The sequence below is a fragment of the Pelophylax lessonae genome, assembly GCF_965119305.1.
Source record: "Pelophylax lessonae genome assembly, chromosome: 5".
NCBI classification, from domain to species: Eukaryota; Metazoa; Chordata; class Amphibia; order Anura; family Ranidae; genus Pelophylax; species Pelophylax lessonae.
This window is the reverse complement of record NC_138772.1, coordinates 175,870,025-175,891,695: the sequence shown is the minus strand read 5'-3', so window position 1 is coordinate 175,891,695 and position 21,671 is coordinate 175,870,025. Positions and strand designations below refer to the sequence as shown.

The 21,671-nt window shown below is 43.3% G+C and overlaps 1 protein-coding gene across 1 annotated transcript in view; it reads left to right on the top strand.

Annotated features, from left to right (window-relative positions):
- TOPBP1 (DNA topoisomerase II binding protein 1) overlaps positions 1 to 21,671 on the top strand; it is a gene marked incomplete at its 5' end in the record, with an annotated part of 96,013 nt that overhangs the window by 43,006 nt on the left and 31,336 nt on the right. Inside the window, 7 exons of the mRNA XM_082259178.1 lie at positions 4,037 to 4,149; positions 5,002 to 5,128; positions 6,328 to 6,462; positions 9,642 to 9,750; positions 20,390 to 20,582; positions 21,031 to 21,257; positions 21,345 to 21,505. Coding sequence (XP_082115304.1) covers positions 4,037 to 4,149; positions 5,002 to 5,128; positions 6,328 to 6,462; positions 9,642 to 9,750; positions 20,390 to 20,582; positions 21,031 to 21,257; positions 21,345 to 21,505 — 1,065 coding nt within the window. The remainder of the gene's footprint in view (positions 1 to 4,036; positions 4,150 to 5,001; positions 5,129 to 6,327; positions 6,463 to 9,641; positions 9,751 to 20,389; positions 20,583 to 21,030; positions 21,258 to 21,344; positions 21,506 to 21,671) is intronic.

Sequence of the window (21,671 nt, the reverse complement as noted above, 5' to 3'; positions counted from 1 at the left end):
GTCAAGCTCTCTGCTGGGATCTGCGGTCCTGGCATTTTTTCCTATTTAAATGGAATCTTACTTTTTCTTTATTATTTTTGTTCTTGTGTGAACTGCAATCAACAGCTGGACTGGGCGACACACTTGATATCCTAGATCCTTACGGTTTCCCAGTCTGGCCTGCGAGCGCGACCCAACTATTAGCTCTGCGCTGTGTTGACCGTGACATAGCCCCACTGAATGGGGGCTGATCCACAAGTGAAACACTTCGCGAGGTCGCATAGCCCTGGTCACGACCGCAGTCACGACCAGAGCCGCAGCGTACCTTAGGCCACAGCACCCTCATTCCAAGATGGTGCGGTTGACTGCTAGGAGTGGCGCCCACCTGGTGAGACCATGGTATGGTGAGTAGTGTCCCCCCTCCTCTCCTGCAGTGGTCGCGGGCCCCCCCCAGGGATGGTAGGCCCCTCTTGTGTCCTTCCTCCCCCTTGTGTTTTCCCCCTTCTCCTTTTGCGGGGTTCCCCCTGAGTAGGTTCCCTCATCTCTCCCCTGTCTCCCCCCCCCCCCCCTTTGCCCCTTTTGGGGGCATGGGTGAATTTGGGTAGGGGGGCTGCATGGTGCTGGGCCAGAGGAGCGGTGGGTGATGCCTCTATCGGCCCCCTGTAGGTGGTGTCCGTACCTGGGTGCTGCGGGGGAAGTCCCGTCCTGGGGTCTGTGAAACTTTCCCTGGGGACCAGGGTTTCGTGCATCCCTGTGTGGTGCCACCATTTTTCTGTTGATTCTGTATTCCCGCCTTCGGCGGCCATGTTTGTGTAATCCAGCGGCCATGTTTTAGGTTTCCCCATAGCGTTTCAATGGCGGCCATTTTCCTGTAGTCTGATGCAGTGCTGAGGCTGCGGGGGCCTCTAGTGTCAGGTCAGCGTTTCCTCCTTCCATCAGTGCGGCAGACGGTTTTGGCACTCTCCAGCTCGGGTGGTGAGTCTCTGGGGGTATATATCCTTTCCTCTGCTGTATTCAGCGCCTTGGGTGCGCTGATTCTTGTGGTGCCCGAGCGGTGCTCTTAGGGGAGGGGCCTCCCGTGTTTTTTTTTTTTTTTTTTTCTTTTTTTCCCTCCATCGTTCATTGACGGACGCAGTCTTGTTCTCAATAGCAGTAGGTTATGCTTCCCCGTACAGGAGTAGGACACTAGGCAGAAAAAGATTCTGGCTACGCCTATGGGCAGTCCCAGGGGGTATAACCTCTCTTCCTGCTATAGGATGTCAGTTTTAATCTGCCTAGTCAGGAGTAAGGCCCTAGTTCCTTGCTAAGATCTCTGGTCCTGGCAAGTTTTTTTTTTTTTTCCTAGTTATGTTTTTTTCACTGGATTTTTTTCCTGTGAGATTTACAACCAACTATGCCGGATTTGGGCAACGGGCTGGCTATATAGATCCAGTGGTCACCCTAGCCAGCCAGCGAGTCCGCGCAGACCCCAGTTCCACGCTAGGTCGGCCGTGACATAGTCCCATCGGACAGGGACTGGCCCTGTGAGTTAAACGTCTTGGCAGGTCGCATAAGACTGGGTCTAGGCCCGAATCGCAGCGTACCTTTTTCCTATTGGCCGACAGCCCCCCCCACTTTGGCGAGGGGTTCTGTCAGGAGATGGTGCCCGCCTGTTCCTGGTATGTCGAGTAAACTGTTCGCCCCCCCCCCCCCTTCTTACCCTGGTGGGTTTTGGGGTGGACGCGGGCCCCTCCTTAGGACGGTCGGACCCTCACGTTCCTGGGTTCCCCTCTGTCCTTTCACGCCCCCCACTCACTACTGGGGCTATGGGGCGATTGGAGCTACTCCTGGGGGCTTGGACCGGGCGTAGGCCGACAGTGGGGGCGGGGAGGGGGTGCGCCGCCGGCAACCGGACGATCGATCATGCGCGTGGGGGATTTACCTGTTTCTCCCAGGGCCCCCTTCCTGTCGATCCCGTCCAGGAGGCTAGGGGGTCCCCACGATGGCCCCTAGAAGCTCCGTAGGCCATGCGGGGCCGCCTGGGGTGCCTAAGCGAATTGAAACAAAACTGACTTGCGATTTTAAACAGTCTGCCCCCTCTTGGTGGCATCTTTGACAATCCAATGTGGCCCTGCGCCCCATTCCATATAATATACTTGGGCTGAGGTCTACTTGATGTGTCATGTATAATTGAGGTAATCTATTAGCTGCCGGCGACACTGTCAGATGTATAGAGCAAATCGTCTCCCATTTATCATCTGTCATATTCGGGATAATCTCTTGCCATTTATCTCTTATTCTCAAAATATTTCTATTCACCTTTTGCCTGAACTAAATATGAGTAAAAGTGTAGATATTAATCCCTTTTGGGCCCTGTGATTTCAACATCCCAATAAGAGGGTATTTCTATATCCTACAATTTTGAGACCCCATTTGTGCCTGTAAGGCGTGCCGAAGTTGCAAATATTTGTAGAAACTTCTTTGAGGGATATTTAAATTGTTCACTTACATTTTCAAAAGAATGCATTATTCCATCGTTATATTTTGTGTCAACATGTCTATCTTTCGGTTTCCAGAACTCGCCATCAATACAGTTATTTACCTGATCAAAACCCGGATTATTCCATATTGGGACTTCCTGTGGTGTATCAGTAAAACCCACCACTTTTTTTGTTTCCCTCCTATACTGATCTTGCCAGGGTTACTAGGAATTTTTATTCTGGGTAATTTTGCTGCGTGTACTTCTAACCCCACTATGAGTTCGCCAACTCCCAACAATCCTAAGAAACATCTCTCTACATCCTTTCCCTGTTCTGGAATCACCCACTTCTGTAGATGCTTCAGTTGACCTACCAGATTGTATAAATACACGCTCTCCATTTTTGGCCGCTGTAACGTTGTTAGTTTTAACTTACATCTTCCATTAACCAATATAAATCTTGTAAAATGAGAATTCAATTTGTTAAATATTGATTTACGTATTATTACTGATGAATGTGAAAATACATACAAACATTTTGGTAATATTATTGTTTTAATCAAACTTATTCTTTCTACCACTGACAATGGCATTTTTGACCATATGCCCAATTTATTTTTTATGTATTCCATTAAGGGATATACATTAACCCCCAGTGAATCCTTCGGCTGAAGAGTAATGTAGATTCCCAAATACTTAAATGTATCAACTATTCTAAGTGGGTAATCTCTCCCCTCCCCTATCTGTATTTACTTGTCGTAATGGCATTAAAACGGATTTCTAGAATATTGTCCGCTTATAACCCAATGTATTCCATCCTCTCGCCTATCTTAATCCCTTTAAATTTCCTGGACTGTCTAAATTTTAGGGCTAATATCTCTATTGCTATGGCAAACAAATGGGGATACAATGGACACCCCTGTTTTTAGTTCTTCTATATAGTCTTACAGGCGATGATAATCTACTGTTTACCAATATGTTTGACCATGGTTGTTTAGATATTAACTCAATCCACCTGCCCCTCTGTTAGGGTTGAGTTATTTGTTCTTCTGTCACTGCTTGTTACAAACTGGAGTCCTACACCAGGAAGTGATGGTATACCCTCTGGGACTGCCCCAGGAGCGTAACCAAAAAGGTTTCCGCCTAGTCCTACTCCTGAACAGAGACCCCATAAAGTCCAATGGTCTGAAGAATTAAAGCTGTGTCTGTAAGTGAACCTCAGAGAAAAGAATTTTACGGTAAAACAAAAAAAAATATTTCTGTTGGTTCAACTTTATTTTAAATTTATCCCAATGCTTTTTTGCTAGACTGCAAATGCCGCTGGTACCTGTTATTAACATTTTTGAGTTTGGTTCTAAATTCCATATCAAATCATCATGCCTTTTACAATTCTCATTGCACAGAGAGTATGTGTATGATGTGAACAAAGTATTCTTTTTTTTGGCTATTGAGGACTACTAATCCTGATTAATCACATTAATTATGTATTCGCTACTCATATTTTGTTTGTATTTCCTTTCCAGTCAAAAAGAAAACCTAATTGCATTTACCATGATTGCCCACCCTGAATATTTTTTTTTTTATTTATTTTTTTTACAGGTAAACGAGGAACCGAAAATTCTCAGCGATGTAGTTATTTGTGTGAGCAAGAAGCTTAGTAAAAAGCAAGGGGAGCTGAACGCAGTAGCTGCTTCTCTTGGAGCAGAGTACAGGTACAGCATGAGGAAGATTGTATGTTTGTATTCTATGACTGGGCAGTGCTTGCATGCTTTCTTTTTTTTATTCTCAGCAAAAAAAATTAATTAAAATAAAATCAGTTCAGCATAATACTTGTTTAAGAGGTCTGTAAAGTACAATACAAAGTTTTAGACTGAAAAGGTTAAACACAATTTAATGCAATATTCATGTAAAATAATGTATTTTTACATAGGTACCTGAATTTTGTCTTGATATTAGTCTGCTGTCATCCCTTAAGCTGACCATACATGGTTAGTTTATTTTCGGTCAGCCAGGTGGCTGAATGAAAAGAACGAACAGGTGCCTCCATCCACACAAACAAGGTGGGATAGAGGAACCCCCCTCCCTTCTGCCTGAATATTGTATTCATGACAGCGGCCCCCACAACTGTCAGGATACACTTTATCATCAGCTAATTGAGGAAAATTTCACAGTTTTGGAATGTGTTTTTGATCAAAAAATTTTGATCAGCGTATGGCCAGCTTTGCACAGCAGCAGACTGGCTTAGAAATCCGCAGTACTAAGGCTAGTCAGTCTCTGTAGCATGCACATGAGCAGACAAGAAACTAGCTGATAGGAGTTTTTGACTCATCAGTGTGATGCTGCTTCTTTTGTCTAGTCAGCATCTTGTGTTCATGGAGGGGGCACCAATTTTTCCCAACACAGTGGTGTGGTGGTGTCACCCTCCTGTCTGTATAAATCACAAAACATTGTATATTTTTTTTTTTATATATACTTGGAGTTTAGCTTTAATTTAATGTACTCCTTTTTGATTAACTTTTTTTTTTTTTTTTTTTCTGTGACTGTTGGTTATTTTGTTTAAACAGATGGTGCTTTGATGAAAGTGTAACCCACTTCATTTACCAAGGAAGACAAAATGACACAAATCGAGAATTCAAGTCTGTGAAAGAAAGAAATGGCGTTCACATTGTATCTGAGCACTGGCTTTTGACTGTATGTATATGTGATAGTTGTGGATGTTTTTTCTTTTAATTCTTTAGAATGACAGTGATGGTCACATGTATGGTAAACACAGACTGCCAGGTTCTGCAAAGCAATATTTGTTGATCCTACGTAATAGGACACAGGCAGATTTAGAGACTACTGGGTAGGGCTGCACGATATTGGGGAAAAAAGTATATTGCGATATTTCGTTTTTAACTATATATATCGCGATATTTCTCCAGACAGTCTCCGGAGGAGGGATCAGTTAGCAGAGCTCAGCTTTCTGCCAGGGGATCCACCACACTCGTAGAACTTCTCCCGCCCGAGCCTTGTGTCGGTGCCAGAGTGTCGGTAGCAGCCTGCCTTTGTCCCGAGGTGCTCCTCGGGCATTGCTCCGGACGTCTCTCCCCCCTCTCCTGCTGCACTTTAGCCTCTCCGCCGCCATGCAATCCGCCCCGTACTCCAGCCCTCCCAGCTCTCCCTCTTAGTCAACAGCCGACCACACAGAGCATAAAAAATGGAGTTTAGTAGGTTAAACTCTGCAATACCTGGAAAATTAAAGTATAACTAAATGCAAAACTTTTTTTTTTTTTTTTTCCAGTTTTGGATAGAGTGGAGAGGGATTAGAATGCTTTGTCAGTTTTTATTGCTGTCTGTGTCCCCTTTAAGGAAATTCATTCTCTCTATTTGTCCTGTTTATCATTATTTTGGAAAGTAAAAAAGGCCCACACTTTGGGTTGTCCCCAGAAAAGTAATAGGGGAGGATATCTTCCAATGGGGACACTAGAACCCAAGGAATTCCCTTATTTTTTAGGGATTTCTGCTCATGTCCTATTTGGCTGTGGGACAGGAAGTGAAGGGAAATCTCCACAATGGGACACAGATTGAGAAAAAAAAAAATCTGACGGGTTTTTATAACCTTCCAATACTTTACCAAAAATGGAATAAAAAAAAAAAGAGTTTTGCCTCTAGTTCTACTTTAACTGGCATTAATTGGTTCCCCAACTTAATATATCAACTGTTATTTACATTTTCTCAGGGGTCTTTTCAACCTTTCTTTTCATAGGTCACTAAATCATGTAATGACCCTTCACATCAGTGCGGATTACAAATTTGTGATTAAGTTATTTGTTTAGGTCAAATTACCCCATTTTCATTTTTCCCCCTCTTTTTGCTCTCATTCATGCTTCAGTGTTTCATTATTACAGTGTGCAGAAGAACAGAGGCATGTCCCTGAGTCTCTCTATCCTCACACCTACAATCCAAAAATGAGCTTGGATATCAGCGCCGTTTTAGATGTACCACACAGCAGCAATAAACTTTCTACAACCTTAAAAGATGAGGTACATTTTTTATTTTCCAGAATTTATTTTGCGAATTCTAAAATTGGAATTGAAATGGAATTGTAACTGTGGCAACTTGCAGGTGTTTAAGGACACACGCACACACACACCCTTGAAAAGGTATGATAAGTGGTTTTCAATATTTTTTACAAATATCTGAAAAGTGTGGCTTGCATTTGTTTTCAGCCCTCCTGGGTCCAATACTTTGTAGAACCACCTTTCGCTGCAATTACAGCTGTAAGTCTTTTTGGGTATGTCTCTACCAGCTTTGCACATCTGGAGCGTGAAATTGTTGCCCATTCTTTGCAAAATAGCTCAAGCTCTGTCAGATTGAATGGAGAGCTTCTGTGAACAGCAATTTTCAAGTCTTGCTACAGTTTCTCAATTGGTTTTAGGTCTGGATTTTGACTGGGCCATTCTTACACATATGCTTTGATCTAAACCATTCTGTATCTCTAGCTGTATGTTTAGGGTCTTTGTTCTGCTGGAACGTGAATTTCCGCCCTAGTCTCAAGTCTTTTGCAGAATGTAACAGGTTTTCTTCTAAGATTGCCCAGTATTTAGCTCCATCCATCTTCCCATTAACTCTAACCAGCATTCCCACAGCATGATGCTACCACCACCATGTTGCACGGTCGGGATGATGCGTTCAGGGTGATGTGCACTGTTTTCTGCCACACATAGTGTTTTGCTTTTGGGTCAAAAAGTTCAGTTTTGGTCTCTGCTGAGCATCTTTTTCCACATGTTTGCTGTGTCCCCCACATGGCTTCTCGCAAACTAAAAATGGGACTTCTTATGGCTTTCTTTCAACAATTACTTTCTTCTTGCCACTCTTCCATAAAGGCCAGATTTGTGGAGTGCACAACTAATAGTTGTCCTGTGGACAGATTCTCCCACCTGAACTGTGGATCTTTGCAGCTCCTGAGTTACCATGGCCTCTTGGCTGCTTCTCTGAATAATGCTCTCCTTGCCTGGCCTGTCAGTTTAGGTGGACGGCCATATCTTGGTAGGTTTTAAGTTGTGCCATGCCCTTTCTATTTTCAGATGATGGATTGAACAGTGCCCTGTGAGATGTTCAAAGCTTAGGGTATATTTTCGATTTACTAGTTTGGGGACTCCTGAAGGCCTTTGATTCCACTAGATTTTAGTTACAGGTATCAGAGTAAAGGGGGCTGAATACAAATGCACACCACACTTTTCAGATATTTGTTTTAAAAAAAATGTTGAAAACCATTTATCATTTTCCTTCCACTTCACAATTGTGCCACCTTGTGTTGGTCTATCACATAAAATCTCAATAAAATAAACTTACGTTTTTTTGGCTGTATTATGACAAAATGTGAGAAAATTTCAAGTGGTACGAATACTTTTTCAAGGCACTATTTTGTGTGTGTGTGTGTGTGTATGTATGTATGTATGTATGTATGGGTGTGTGTATAATGTGTGTGTGTGTGTGTGTGTGTGTGTGTATATGTGTATATATGTATGTATATATATATAATATAATAAATTATGCAGTATCTCACAAAAGTGAGTACACCCCTCACATTTTTGTAAATATTTTATATCCTTTCATGTGACCACACTGAAGAAATGGCACTTTGCTACAATGTAAAGATGTAAAGTAGTGAGCGTACAGCTTGTATAACAGTGTAAATTTGCTGTCCCCTCAAAAAAACTCAACACACAGCCATTAATGTCTAAACCGCTGGCAACAAAAGTGAGTACACCAGTGAAATTTGTCCAAATTGGGCCCAATTAGCCATTTTCCCTTCCTGGTTTCATGTTAATCGTTAGTGTTACAAGGTCTCAGGTGTGAATGGGGAGCAGGTGTGTTAAATTTGGTGTTATCGCTCTCTCACATACTGGTCACTGGAAGTTCAGCATGGCACCTCATGGCAAAGAACTCTGAGGATCTGCTCTACATAAAGAGGGCCTAGGCTATAAGATTGCCAAGACCCTGAAACTGGGCCTCAGCACGGTGGCCAAGTCTATACAGCGGTTTAACAGGACAGATTCAACTCAGAACAGGCCTGGCCATGGTCGACCAAAGAAGTTAAGTGCACATGCTCCGCGTCATATCCATAGGTTGTCTTTGGGAAATAGACATAGGAGTGCTGCCAGCATTGCTGCAGAGGTTGAACGGGTGGGGGGTCAGACTGTCAGTGCTCAAACCATATACCACACACTGCATCAAATTGGTCTGCATGGCTGTCATCCCAGAAGATAGACTTCTAAAGATGATGCACAAGAAAGCCCGCAAACAGTTTGCTGAAGACAAGCAGACTAAGGACATGGATTACTGAAACCATGTCCTGTGATCTGATGAGACCAAGATAAACTTATTTGGTTTGGATGGTGTCAAGCATGTGTGGCAACAAAAGGAGTACAAAGACAAGTGTGTCTTTCCTACAGTCAAGCATGGTGGTGGGAGTGTCATTGTCTGGGGTTGCATGAGTGCTGCCGGTACTGGGGAGCTACACTTCATTGAGAGAACCGTGAATGCCAACATGTACTGTGACATACTGAAGCAGAGCATGATCCCCTCCCTTTGGAAACTGGGCTGCAAGGCAGTATTTCAACATAACAACCCCGAACACACCTCCAAGACGACCACTGACTTGGTAAGGCCAAGCATGTCTCCAGACCTAAACCCTTTTAAGCATCTGTGGGGCATCCTCAAATGGAAGGTGGAGGAGCACAATGTCTGTTATCATCCACCAGCTCTGTGATGTTGTCATGAAGGAGTGGAAGAGGACTCCAGTGGCAACCTTTGAAACTCCAGTGAACTCCATTCCCAAAAGGGTTAGGGCAGTGCTGGAAAATAATGGTGACCACACAAAATATTGACACTTTGGGCCCAATTTGTACATTTTCGCTTAGGGGTGTACTCCCTTTTATTGCCAGCGGTTTAGACATTAATGGCTGTGTGTTATGTTATTTTTAGGGGAATGTAAATTTACACTGTTATACAAGCTGTACACTCACTACTTTACATTGCAGCAAAGTGTCATTTCTTCAGTGTTGTCACATGAAAAGATATAAAATATTTACAAAAATGTGAGGGGTGTACTCACTTTTGTGTGTATATATTATGTGTGTGTGTATATGTGTTTTTTATAGATAGAAAGATTAGATAGATATACACACACAGAATTTCTTTTGTTTGAACATTACAGAATAATGGTCTGCCAGACAAAGATGAACAACCTGAAATGGCTGAAATTTCCCCAAACACGACACGCAACTCTGACAAAGCTCAGAATGCTTCAAGTGATGTTAAAGGAGGTAAATGATTATAAAACAAAATGTTCTCTGTTTATTTTAAAAAGAAATGAGGGAAATTAGGATATAAAATAATAAAAAAAAATTGCTTTAGTACAGTAATAATCTAATAGGTTAAACCATTAACTACCTAAATAGTTCTTGTTGTATAGCTGCAAAAACACAGGAGTTTGAGTTGCATATTTAGAGCTTTTCTACAGGTAATGTAAAATCTAGTGTATAACCAAGTAAAGCTGCGCAAAGTCATTTAGGTCTATGGGCAGCTGTACACAACACCTAGGCTTCCATGTGTCCGAGATATGCCAATATTTACATTGCATGGGCTCAGGGCATCGGTGTGCAAGAGCCCTTAAAGCATACAATTAGCAAGTTACAATCCTTTCTTCAACACTGTATTATACAATTTTTATCATACCATATAATCTTCCTAAAATTGTGCAAGGATCACAGCACAGTAGTGAATAATTATCTTTCTGAAAATTCCCAAGAAATTTAATTCACTGATATGATAGCTTTATCTCCTGTGATTGTTTAGACAAAGACATGTTTGCTAGGAAAATCATATCTCTTAATCGAATAGTAGAGGGCACAGAACTGGTATTCATAGACCGTGGGTTATATGCTGCTACCTTTGGGTGATTGAAAGTTTGCAAATTTTTTGTGAGGTCCCCCCCTAGAGCATACTCTTATATCTCCACCTGCTCCATGAGGCTCCAGTTTTTTGCTGGTGTCCTTAGGTGATGACCTGTTCTTTTTCTCCACATCAGTATTTTTTCTTTTTAAACCTCTGTAGTTTTTCATCTAAATCTGTCAACACCTGACTGTGGCTTTGCGCTACCTAGCAGTTTACCCTCAGTGTGTAGCTCAAGAACCATACCCAGGCACCACTCTGTGGAGTTACACTGTAACGTTTGCTCCAGACACTGGATTAGGCGCTGACCTTGGCACAAAGTGCAATGTGTAAAGTTGGCTGCAAGTTGCTATAGTGGTCCAGGGCTGTGGTCCATTCTCGGCATGCTCACCATGACTGTCGAAGCCCAGTGTCGTGAATAAGGGTAAGACAGGCTTTCTCTATATATGGATTCTGGTTCCAATCTTTAAACAACACTGTCGGCAGGGCACAGCACACTATGCAGTTTATCTGGAGTTGGTCTCGGAGAATGAGGTAACTGCGTCAGGTCTCCCAGATGATTTTTTTCCATCTACATGTGTCACGCTTCCGAGAGAACGTCTTTCCACCCACTTATTCTGCCAAGAATGCACTCATTACATTGCTGCATTCCCGTGACTATCATCTACAGAGACATAGCCACAAAAACTCGGTCATATTTTGGGTTAGAGTAGTTCCTTCTCTGGGCATGCAAAACCTCATCCATTCTGCCCTACTGAACTATGTGTATCCCAATTGGGATCCCCTCACTAACAATAATGTATCACCGGCGCAAGGGAGCTGGGACAAAAGAAATGAGTAGCATGTGTTCCACAGTGGGCATGCAGGAAACTCAGTACACTGATCTATAGGGACACCATTCCCCTCATCTGACTGTAGCTTCCTCTCAAACATACAACATTTTGGTCGTCTCCTCCTACAGCTTCTGCCTCTACTAGAAATGGACCTTTTTGTTCTCTCCAGGCAGCAACCTCTAAACCAAGCCTTAGCCTGTCCTTTTTGTTGGGAGTCCTGAACTACAAAGTCCTCACAGAAACCCTTTTCACAATGAACGGGTGCCCACACACACTCCTCAGGGTGGCGGGAGATCTGTTTCCCCTTGTGCCTGTCTGGATCCGAGAAGTCCCAATTTGAATTTCATAGGCGTACAAACTTGTTACCGTCCCTGCTCCTTCCTCACTTTTACAATCTGCCAACCTCAGATCAAAGCGAGACTGATTTAATGACTGCCTTGCTCCAACTTCAGGCACAAAATATTGGTTGTACCAGTTTCTTCAGAAGAATGGTTTCAAGGTTTTTATTTAAACCTATTACAGTCCCAAAACCAACAGGGGGGTATTCACCCAATACTGGACAAGTATTTGTTTTTGCATCTGTAGACCTACAATATGCCTATCTCCATAGTCTCATTTTCCCATGGGAGACCAGCGGTTTGTGGCACTATCATTTGGGCTCTCTTCTGCATCTCAAGTATTCACAAAGCAATCATCTTGCTTCTGACTCTTCTACAAACCCAGGGCATTCAGGTCACTGGATAACCTCCTGCTGAAGGACTCCTCAGCTAAGACCTTTTCAGCTAGCTTTCAAATGACCATACAGTTTGGCTGGATAATCAACTTTCTAAAGTCTTCAGTTCAACCCTCATGCCTTCACGCCATCTTTAGTATTTGGGTCTATTCTTGGCACATCCCAAGCCAGAACCTTTCTCCCTCAGGTGAAAATTGCCTCCCTAAGATTATTAGACCCTCAGGTCACCACGACATCCTTTAATATGCTTCTGCATGAGGGTTCTGGACTCCGTTGTGGCCTCCTTTCGAGGCGGTTCTCTTTTTGTCCAATTTTTCACTCTAGACCCTATTTAATCCAACATCCTCAAGAAGTGGAACAGGGAGACCCAATCCTTGGATCACCCAATGGTTCTGGTCCTGCTTTGGAACTGGGAAAGTCATTCCTGCACAGGAATTGGAATGTGGTAATGACAGATGCTAGCCTTACAGGTTTGGGCGGAGTTTACAACTCCCTGTTTGGGGGACATAGTCCCAACCTGAGTAAAAACTACTCCACAATCTGGAAGTGAGCGTTGTCAGACTGTCTCTACATTATTGGACCCCCCTTCTACAGGGTCACCACTTAGAACAGTCAGACAATGCCACAGCAGTGGCCTTCGTAAATCATCAAGAGGGCACCAAAAGCCTAGCAGCCCTAAAATAATTCAGTCTAATCTCTGTCAAAGGTGAGAAAAACCAAACCAGGACATCCTGGTCTCCAGGTTCAACAACAAGCTGAAAAAAAATTGTGACCAAGGATCCTCTAGCTCAGCCTTTTTTAACCACTTTACCACTAGAGCATTTTGCTGTCTTACGTCTGGGCCACTTTTTGCGATTCGGCGCTGTGCGAATTTAACTGACACTTGCGCGGTCATGCAACGCCGTACCCAAACGAAATTTACGTCCTTTTTTTCCCACAAACAGAGCTTTATTTTGGTGGTATTTGATCACCTGTGCGATTTTTACTTTTTGCGCTATAAACAAAAAAAGAGCGTTTATTTTGAAAAAATAACAATATTTTTAACATTTTTTTTATATGAAATTCCCCCCAAAAAAGATGTAAAAACCAATTTTTTTTTTTTTTAAATTTTTGGCCAATTTTCTGCTACCCATGTTTGGTAAAAAAAAAATCGCAATAAGCGTATTTTGATTGGTTTGCGCAAAAGTTATTGCGTTTACTAACTATGGGAAAGATTTCTGTCAGTTTTGGTGTTTTTTTTTTTTTAACTCGTAATGGCGGCGATCTGCGTGTGTTTTTTTTTTTTTTTTTTTGCGGGACTGCGACATTGCGGCGGACAGATCGGACCCTTGACTGACATTTTTGACACTTTTGGGGGTACCAGTGACATTACTGCGGTAATCAGTGCTATAAATATGCACTGTTACTGTAAAAATGACACTGGCAGGGAAGGGGTTAATTTTATTGGAGAGGGAGGGGTTAATGCATGCCTGGTGCTTACTAACGTGTGGGGGGGAGGTGACTGAGTGAGCCAGGGACAGATCGGATGTTCAGCTATGCTGAACACTCCGATCTGTCACTTAGGAGATCCGCCCGCTCTGTTTACACAGGCGGGCGGATCTCCAAACTGGATTCCCCGACGTTTGGGGCAGAGCACCGGCGATCGCCGCTGCTCCTCCCCTGGCCCGACTCCCGCTGTGAATGAAAACAGTGGGAGCGCGCCTCCGGCGGCGCGCGAGCGCCGCCTACAGGGGGAGGAGTCTGGCGATGTAGGTCTACGTCGTCAGACGATAACGAGCCACTTTGCCGCAGTAGTACTACGGTACTCAGCGGTAAAGTGGTTAACCAGGGTGCTTTGAGGTTTCTTCAGCGGTGCCTCAGCAAAATGCTTAAAAATTGCCCAAATATTTGTATACAGGCTGGAGTGTGGATGAAAGCTGCCTTTTTAGTTACACTAAGTTACAGGTTTTCATTGTGCACCATTACAACCTTCTAGTTGCCAGAGTAATGGAGAAAAACTGAGGGAGAAGAGAAACCTTGGAATACTAGTCATTACCAGTTTGCAAAAGATTTATTTGCTTTGTAACAATCGCCTCTAATGTCAGGTGTCCTATTTGGACTTGTGGATGTTGCTGCATTATGTAAAACTATTAGAATAGCTCTTACATTTTTAGAGTGGGGTGCCTCGAGACTGTCCTTAATTTTTAAAGGGTGCCTTGACTGAAAAAAAAATTGAGAAACACTGCTCTAGCCTTTACAGTAGATGATCTGGAGATTCCTTGTACTCCATTCCAACTGGTTTTATATATTCCCTCTAAGCTGAGCTGAGCGAGATAGAGGAGGGAAATGTCCCGGTGATTCCCGTCACACCAGGCCAGAGCACATTGGCCCCATAAAAGATGATAAAGGAAAAATGGCCACTGAGGACAGAGAAAAGGCGGAAGTGTTAAATAATTTCTTTTCTTCAGTCTTCACAAAGGAATCGGGGGGCTACACGAAACCCGCTTGTAAGGCCGAACTAAATGATACACCTCAGGAAGTGCCGCCATGGCTAACATAGGATAGACTTAGAGCTAAACTAGAGAAACTTAACATAAATAAATCCCCGGGACCGGATGGCTTGCACCCGAGGGTTCTTAATGAGCTCAGCCAGGTGATTGCCAGACCATTATTCTTGATCTTTAAGGATAGTTTACAGACGGGTATGGTGCCAGCTGATTGGAAAAAAGCCAACGTGGTACCAATATTTAAAAAGGGGCCGAGATATATCCCGGGTAACTATAGGCCGGTCAGCCTAACATCAGTAGTCTGCAAAATTTTGGAGGGGATGATAAGGGACCACATACAAGACTTTAGTAATGAAAATGGTATTATAAGTAGAAATCAGCATGGATTCATGAAAAATCGTTCGTGCCAAACCAATCTGTTAACCTTCTACGATGAAGTGAGCTGCCACCTAGATAAAGGTAAGCCTGTGGATGTGGTGTATCTGGACTTCGCAAAGGCCTTTGACACCGTTCCTCACAAACGCTTACTGTACAAACTAAGGAAGGTAGGTATGGATCATAAGGTGAGTACCTGGATAGAGACCTGGCTCCAGGGGAGAGTCCAGAGGGTGGTGATTAATGGGGAGTACTCGGATTGGGCGGGTGTGGAAAGTGGGGTCCCCCAGGGTTCTGTCCTGGGACCAATCCTGTTTAATTTATTCATAAATGATCTAGAGGAGGGGATATCTAGTACAATCTCAGTATTTGCAGATGATACTAAATTAGGCATGCCAATATCTTCTATGCAGGATGTGGAAATCTTGCAAGCAGACCTGAACAAAATAACGGGGTGGGCAACCACATGGCAGATGAGGTTTAATGTAGAAAAATGTAAAGTAATGCACTTGGGTGCCAGAAACCAGAAAGCAAGCTATTCACTAGGGGGTGAACCTCTGGGTGAGTCTAGGATGGAAAAGGACTTGGGGGTACTGGTAGACAACAGGCTTGGCAGTGGCATGCAATGCCAAGCCGCCGCAAGCAAAGCCAACAGAATACTGGGATGTATAAAAAGGGGGATTCACTCCAGAAATAAAGAGATTATTCTCCCGCTCTACAAGACTCTGGTCCGGCCACATCTGGAGTATGCTGTCCAGTTCTGGGCACCGGTCCGCAGGAAGGATGTGCTGGAACTGGAGAAAGTCCAGAGGAGGGCAACAAAAATAATTAGGGGAATGGAGGACATCGGCTATGAGGAAAGACTACAAGCACTGAACCTATTCTCTCTGGAGAAGAGACGATTGAGGGGGGATATGATATCAATGTACAAATACTGTACTGGCGACCCTAGCATAAGGAACAAACTATTCAGAGAAAGGGAATACAATAAGACACGTGGCCACTCACTAAAACTTGAGGAAAGGCGGTTTAACCTTAAAGTGCGTAAGGGGTTCTTCACTGTAAGAGCGGTAAGGATGTGGAATTCTCTTCCACAAGCAGTCGTATCAGCGGGGAGCATAGATAGTTTCAAAAAACTATTAGATGTACACCTTAAAGACCACAACATACAGGGGTACACAATGTACGGTTAAAAGCAAACACACACGCATCATGGGTTGAACTGGATGGACTTGTGTCTTTTTTCAACCTCACTAACTATGTAACTATGTAACACCAAATTGGCTGGTAAGAACATGGTACACAGACATACTCCCACTTCTGATGGACAAGCCCTGGCCTCTTGCAAGCAGACCAGACTTGCTAGCTTAGGCTCCCCTGCTCCATCTTGCTTTTCAGTCACTGTCATCAAAGTCAACTCAGCTGTTGGTGTCTCCTTGGCTTTACAGCATCAAGGATCTTTATCGCAGCTTGTCAAGGCACTTCCCGGTCCTCTGTTCACATATTTTCCAACATCTACTAGGTGGACCTTCGGGTCTCAACTGGCGCAAGCTTTGGCAACCAGGTGCTTTTAAGCTGTTATCTGTGTATTTTTTTGGGGTTCTTTAAACCCTTGCCTTTTCTTGTTGGCTTGCTGACAAGTTTGGTTTGCTATGTTGTTGCCCATCCTTCGGTTTTTTTGCTTGGGTACTTCTCATGGTCTCTGAATGCCAGTTCTAAACTGTACGATTAAGATAAAAGGGATTTTGACTTGCTTGTAAATTGCTTATCTGGAAGTACATCATTTCTTTAGAAAAAAAAAAAAGGAAGCCTTATGGAGTGGATGGCTTTATATGGGTACGCTCTAGGGGCAACCTTAACAAAGGTTTTTGCCAGTGTCCAATCTCCTGGAGGTAGCAGTATAAAACCTATGGTCTATAAATAGCATAAAACCTATGGTCTATAAATAACAGACCTGTGTTCTGGGCTCTGAAAAATAAAATTTCCATAGTGTAAAGAGCTCTAATTGTAAACCTTAAAGAGGATCTTCATCCTAGAAAGAAAAAATTAAGTCAACCGCTACAAATACTGTTCTTTGCCTTTCTTTGGGTCCCTAACACCGGCATGTTTACTAAGGGAAGCTGTCTTGCAAGTTGCACTGTGCTTTGTGAATGGTCCCGCAGCCTTCTGGGTCCTGTGATGTGTCCTAAAAGGCTGCAGGCATAAAGAGGTGCCAACTTCTGCTCCTCTATCAAAACTAGGTACCTGCTCCCCCCCACAAAAAATGTATTGAGCCAAATGTAATGGCAGGGGAGTCTGAAGTTGCGGTTTTAATAACCTTGCAAAAGATTTCAGTTTTATTTTAGTTTGTAGTCCTCTTCTTTAACCACATCCATACCGGCGCATAGTAATATGACGCCGGCAGGATGGCTTTACCGTTCCGGGCGGCCGTCATATGACGTCCGCCCGCTCTAGCTGCTACTGCGCGCCCCCGGGGGCGCGCATCGCAGCGATCAGGGATGAGGTTCGTCCCTCGGACATAGCCCATCCCTGATCAAGGTAAACAGCCAATAGAAATTGGCTGTTTACCATGTGATCGGCTGTGTCAATCACAGCCGATCACATGAGCGGCTCCAGCACGAGCGGCTCGTTCTCTCTGCCATGCGCGCCCCCAGGGGCGCGCAGAGCAGCGATCGGGGACGAGGCTCGTCCCTCGGTTAGAGTCGATCCCCGATCTAGGTAAAGAAATTGGCTCTTTACCACGTGACCGGCTGTGTCCAATCACAGCCGGTCACAAATGTCAACAGAGAACACGGTAACTAGCTGTCACCGTGTTCTCCTCCTCACACACTGATCCTGTGTGAGGAAGAGAGTGTGGTAACAGCTAGTTACCAAATACAGTGCACCCCAAACACACTGATTGCCCCCCCCCCCCCCCAATAAAGAGCACCTGTCACTAGCCCATCAAAGTACCCGAGTACCTGTCACTAGCCCATCAGGTACTCTGATGACAGGTACTCTGGTACTCTGATGGGCTGATGACAGGTACTCGGGTACTCTGATGACAGGTACTCGGGTACTCTGATGACAGGTACTCGGGTACTCTGATGACGGGTACTCGGGTACTCTGATGACGGGTACTCGGGTACTCTGATGACGGGTACTCGGGTACTCTGATGACGGGCACTCGGGTACTCTGATGACGGATACTCGGGTACTCTGATGTCAACGGAGTACCCGTCATCAGAGTACCCGAGTACCTTCCACCTGCTCATCAGAGTACCTGACGCCTGAAGTACCCGAGTACTTGCCGCCTGCTCATCAGTACCCATCACTACTCATCAGTACTCATCAGTACCTATCACGTATCAGTACTGATCATCAGTACCCATCAGTACAGTATCACCTATCAGTACTACTCATCAGTACCTGTCACCTGCCCATCAGAGTACCCGAGTACCTGTCACCTGCCTACCCGAGTACCTGCCACCTGCTCATCAGTACCAGAGTACCTGTCACCTGCCTGTCACCTGCCCAACAAAGTACCCGAGTACCTGTCACCCTTCATACAGCCACCATGTCCAAGTCCAAAAAGGTTTATATACGTCCTCCGTTTAAACCTAAATACCGGTGTTATGGCAGCAGATAGCTGCCATAACCCTGGTATTTTTTTAAACGGTGGACGGTTGGCTTTCCGATAAGGGTGGTCCCAGCGGCGGATTCGCCGTGGGATCACCCTTCCGGGATGGCGGAAGAGGTGCCCTCCCCCCCCCCTCCCGCCGCGTCCGGTCCTTTTCCCCGCTTACCGGACCCGCCGGCAGCGGGGAAAACGATCCGGTCCCGGATCCTCACAGACAGGATGTTGAGTGAGGGCAAGCTTGCCCTCACTTGACTCTATGGTCTTGGAGGACCGGAGCTACGGAAAATGTTGTTGCCTAGCAACCGGTTTAAAGGTCCTTTTTTTTTTTTTTTTTTTTCATTTTATATAATAATTTTTTTTTTTTTTTTTTTCTATCTTTTAGTGTACTTGTGAGATCTGAGGACTTTTTGACCCCAGATCTCACAAAAAAGAGGTCCTGTCGTGCCTTTTTCTATTACAAGTAATGTTTACATTTCTTGTAATAGAAATAAAAATGATAATTTTTTTTTTTTTTTTTGTTAAACGGTGTAAAAATAAAAAATAATAAATAAAATAAATAGTAAAAAAATTAAAGCGCCCTGTCCCCGTTAGCTCGCGCGCAGAAGCAACGCATACGGAAACCCCGCCCACATATGTAAACGGTGTTCAAACCACACATGTGAGGTATCGCCGCGATCGTTAGGGCAAGGGGAATAATTTGAGCCCTAGACCTCCTCTGTAACTCAAAGATGGCAACCTGTAGAAATTTTTAAATTGTCACCTATGGGGATTTTTAAGTACCAAAGTTTGTCGCCATTCCGTGAGCGTGCACAATTTTGAAACATGACATGTTGGGTATCTATTTACTCGGCGTAACATTATCTTTCACATTATGGAAAAAATTGGGCTAACTTTACTGGTTTCTTATTTTTTAATTAAAAAAAGTGAATTTTTTCCAAAAAAATTGCGTTTGGAAGACCGCTGCGCAAATACGGTGTGATAAAAAATATTGCAATAATCTCCATTTTAATCTCTAGGGTCTCTGCTAAAAAAAAATATATAATGTTTGGGGGTTCTAAGCAGTTTTCTAGCAAAACAACTGATTTTAGCTTGTAAACACCAAATGTCAAAAATAGGCCTAGGCAAGTGGCTAGGATGCATGATGATGCTTCTTGGATGTTGGGCCCCTCTATATGGCTAGGCTGTGAAAAAGTCTCACACATGTGGTATTGCCATACTCGGGAGGAGTGGCAGAATGTATTTTGGGGTGTCATTTTTGCTGTGTACATGCTATGTGTTAGGAATATCCTATAAATTGACAACGTTTTAGGAAAAAAAAGAAAAAAAATTTCTTTTCTTAATTTTCCCAAGAATTGTGGGAAAAAATTATAACTTCAAAAAACTCACCATGCCTCTTACTAAATACCTTGGACTGTCTACTTTACAAAAAGGGGTCATTTGGGGGGTATTTGTATTGTCCTGACATTTCAGGGCCTCAAGAAAGGAGATAGGCCATCAGTACATCTGGTGTGATCAATTTTCAGTAATTGGTACCATAGCTTCTAGACTCAATAACTTTCACACAGACTAAATAATATACACTAATTTGGGTTAATTTTACCAGAGATATGTAGCAGTATAAATTTTGGCCTAAATGTATGAAGAAAAATTAATTTTTTGCAAAATTGTATAATAGAAACTAAAAAAAAGTGTTTTATTTTCAAAATGTTTGCTCTTTTTTGCTTATATCACGAAGAAAAAAAAATCCAGTTGTGATCAAATACCACCAAAAGAAAGCTCTATTTGTGTGAAAAAAATGATAAAAATTTTGTTTGGTTACAGTGTAGCATGACTGAGCAATTGTCATTCAAAGTGTGAGAGTGCTGAAAGCTGAAAATTGGTCTGGGAAGGAAGGGGGTCTAACTGCTCTGTATTGAAGTGGTTAAGCAACCCTAATTACATTTTTTGCTTTCCCTTACTTATAAGTTCTCACACAGACATTGGAGATGAGGGAAAACTTCCAGCGACAGCTGCAAGAGTTGATGTCTGCAACATCTATGGTGAAAGCTCAAGGGCAGAGATCAGCATTAAGTAGAGCAGGGTTTGATACATCCCCCTGTACTCCAGAAGGTTCTCGCACAACACGTAATGGCAGGAGCAGAGTATTGGAAGCACGAAGGTATTTGTATAAGCCAAATAATACCATATAGTATTTATTACAATACTTATTGTTTATCCTTAGGATCATGCACACTGCATTTTCATGGTGTTTGTCATATGTGTATTTAGAGATGAGTTATGTAGGTTCAGTGCACCCCAGAATGCTTAGTTGTATTTAACGTAAATGTTGTATTTATATGTTGTAATTCAAGTTTAAAGTGGTTCTAAAGGCTAAAGGTGTTTTTTTTTTTTTTTTTTTTTTTACCTTAATGCATTCTCTGCATTAAAAGAGAAGTAAGGGTTTAAGTAAAAAAAAATTAGGTGGAGAATGCAGGTAGGTAAAAAACCTCCAGCCTTTAGAACCACGTTAACATTGCAGTGTGCACTGTATCTGCTGTTCCCATAGCAAACACATCCTAAATCCCAGATCGCATCTACCTTACTCTAATGTGCTTCTTCTCTTTTAGAAATTCTCGCCAGACCTTAACAGATTTGAATACAGAACCATCACAAAATGAGCAAATTATTTGGGATGACCCAACTGCAAGGGAAGAGAGGGCCAAGCTGGCCAGCAACTTACAGTGGCCTGGCAGTCCCTCCCAGTGCACAGAACCTTTGCTGCCTCAAAAAGGTCATGTTACTGACCCATCTCATTTTAAAGAATCTTTAACAGATACAGAGATAGCTGAAATGGGTAAGAGCAGTCAGCACCTGGTGTAGCAGATTTTGTATCATGATCACTGGTGTCACTTTGATTTTTTTTTTTCTCTTACATTTTTAGAGGCATGTGAGCTAGAGCATACTTCAGCCAGAGACTCCTCAAAAAAAGTATTGGACCTCCAATCTCCAGTTAAGGAGGACCCTTTGATACCCACCCCACAGGCTCCAAGCATTGCATTCCCACTTGCCAATCCTCCTGTAGCTCCTCAACCCAAGGAAATGGTACTATATCTATTATTGTGCCAACTGGTTTGAAATGTTTAAATCCTCTAATTCTGGAAGAATTAAATTGACTGTTTTTTCATCCAAAATATACCTTCTAACATGAGTTGTCAGATTGTATGAAGGGCATTAATCTATAACATGAAACTACATGGTTATAATGTTT